The 2,271-nt window shown below is 60.5% G+C and overlaps 1 protein-coding gene across 2 annotated transcripts in view; it reads left to right on the top strand.

The window, feature by feature from the left end:
• Window positions 1–492: 492 nt before the first annotated feature.
• PCYT2 (phosphate cytidylyltransferase 2, ethanolamine) overlaps window positions 493–2,271 on the top strand; it is a 4,753-nt gene continuing 2,974 nt past the window's right edge. Inside the window, exons 1-5 of one of the 2 annotated variants that reach the window (XM_010856333.1) lie at window positions 502–682; window positions 940–1,006; window positions 1,668–1,752; window positions 1,891–1,935; window positions 2,130–2,183. In XM_010856333.1, coding sequence (XP_010854635.1) covers window positions 577–682; window positions 940–1,006; window positions 1,668–1,752; window positions 1,891–1,935; window positions 2,130–2,183 — 357 coding nt within the window. In that variant the 5' untranslated portion in view covers window positions 502–576. Of the gene's footprint in view, window positions 683–939; window positions 1,007–1,667; window positions 1,753–1,890; window positions 1,936–2,129; window positions 2,184–2,271 lie in introns of both variants that reach the window. The other variant, XM_010856334.1, reaches the window with a different exon arrangement.

Genomic DNA, 2,271 nt, shown 5'->3' with positions numbered 1-2,271 from the left:
CCTGTGACAGACCCCACAGGTCCCCGTGGAGGGTAGGGCCGGGCCTAGGCCATCCTCGCCATTAGCACAGCTCTGCAAGCTCACCCTAACCCCAGCCCAGGCCAGGCCGCCCATAGCTTTCCTGTCTTGTATCCTGTCATGAGCTTGGGTGTAGGGGGTGTCCAGTGGATCCATCTGGGTATGCCAGCCACTTCCTACCCGCTTTCTGATTCGCAAGGCCTTTGAGTACAGAGTACCCAGCCATCAAAGGCAACCCGGACTGTACCTGGAACTCTAATGGATTGAGGCAGGGGGTGGCGTGCAGTTCCCAGCAGGTACATCCCCAGTGCCTGTACCAGCTCACAGAGGACAGCAGGGCTGCTTGGTACTTCATGGGCTGAGGGCCCGGTCAGAGACAGCCTCCCTCCACAAGCCTTTGTGTAGCTGCAGACCCTGCTCAGTGCTGGGAGGGGCCGGCAAGCCTGTGGCCTGCCCTCCAGGAGTCACCCACTTTGTCCTTTGCCCTCTTCTCTCTCCCTAGAGGAGATCGCCAAGCACAAGGGGCCCCCGGTGTTCACTCAGGAGGAGAGGTACAAGATGGTGCAGGCCATCAAGTGGGTGGATGAGGTGGTGCCGGCAGCCCCCTACGTCACCACACTGGAGACTCTGGACAAGTACAACTGTGACTTCTGCGTCCACGGCAGTGAGTGGACAGGACTTAATCCAAGGGGCTGGGGACTCAAGCAGCTCAGGACCTGACCATCAGTGGGGTGTCTGGAGGTGCTGGCATCCTCACACTTGTGGGAGCATGGAGCCCTTTGAGGGTCTGAGGAAGCTTTGGGTTCTTCTCCAGAAAGGAGTGTACGCACACCGGGGCAGGCCTGGAGTGAAGGTATGGACCTGGAGGTCTTCGTGGCTTTGGGTTACATTCGGTGTTCTTGTGTGCATGTCACCCCTTAGATGACATCACGCTGACCGTAGATGGCCGGGACACCTACGAGGAAGTGAAGCAGGCTGGGAGGTACAGGTAAGCTCTAGCTGCCGGTTGGCCCACCTTTAGAGGAGTGGGTTTCCTGGGGCCCCTCGAGCGCCTTCTGCTCGTGGGGGCAGCGTCCGGGCTGCAGCCTGTGCTTCCTGTGACTTGTGCGGGTGTGGTGCGGTGGCTGGGGGTGCCATGCAGCTGGGCCACCCAGTACGGGAGCCCCTTGGCCCCAGTGGCTGCAGAGCAGTGGAGACGTGGGGTTCGACTGGGGAGCTGGCTTCTATGAGTAACTCTTGAAAAGGCCCACATGGCAGCAGCTCAAATTGGGCAGTACTGAGATTCCCTTGGCAAAGTGGGTGGTGAGGCAGGACCTGGGCGTCAGTGGGCCGAACAGGATCAGAGCCACCCCCTCGGATGGTCTGCGAACTTGAGGCTTGATAATCCTGTTGTTCTGTCCAGTCGTGTCGTTTAGTTGATAAAATGACAGTGGACCCTCCACCCTCTGCGTTTTGGTTTTCTATCCTGGCCAAGAGTAGCGAGGAAGTGCACGGGCTATGCACAGCAAGGCCGCCAGGGATGGACCGTGGTAGATTCGGCCACAAGCACAGTTGCCCTTACTCTTGGGTGGGGCAACTTAGGTGCCCTTAGGAGGCAGCCTTGTACATGTGTCCCAGGATGAGAGCCCCAACCCCACCTCTGTCCCCAGAGAATGCAAGCGCACCCAGGGGGTGTCCACCACAGACCTCGTTGGCCGCATGCTGCTGGTGACCAAGGCCCATCACAGCAGCCAGGTGAGTGTGGGATTGGGAGGGAGGGATCGCCTACCCTCCCCTTGCCCCTCAGAGGGCACTGGAACAGCAAGCTTTGGGGTCCTGGGGTTGGCTGCGTCTGGAGGGCCAGGCCTCTCACCCCTGTACACTTCTGTGCAGGAGATGTCCTCCGAGTACCGGGAGTATGCAGACAGCTTTGGCAAGGTAAGCATTGCCTGTCCTGTCTGGGCCACTGCCTGACCCCCAGGCCACTCCCTGGGGAAAGGGGGTCTCGCTCTCTACCCTGCTCCCTGCTTTCTGGGTACTGATCGCCAATCTTGCTGGCTGGCCGGTCCCAGTGGCCACCGTGTGAATGAGGGTTCTCTAACCAGGTGGCCTGGTCCTCTCTCCTTCTGTAGCCCCCTCACCCGACACCCGCCGGGGAGACACTTTGCTCGGAAGGCTCCTCCCAGGTGACCAGACGGTGGCCTCAGGGTGCCAGGTCCCCACGAGGGCTGTGTCCACTGGCCTCTTCCTGGCGGGCCAGTTGCCGAGCCAAGG

This window comes from Bison bison, unplaced genomic scaffold (assembly GCF_000754665.1).
Source record: "Bison bison bison isolate TAMUID 2011002044 unplaced genomic scaffold, Bison_UMD1.0 scf7180017864371, whole genome shotgun sequence".
In the NCBI taxonomy this organism is placed as follows: Eukaryota; Metazoa; Chordata; class Mammalia; order Artiodactyla; family Bovidae; genus Bison; species Bison bison.
This window is presented reverse-complemented; position numbering and strand designations above follow the sequence as displayed.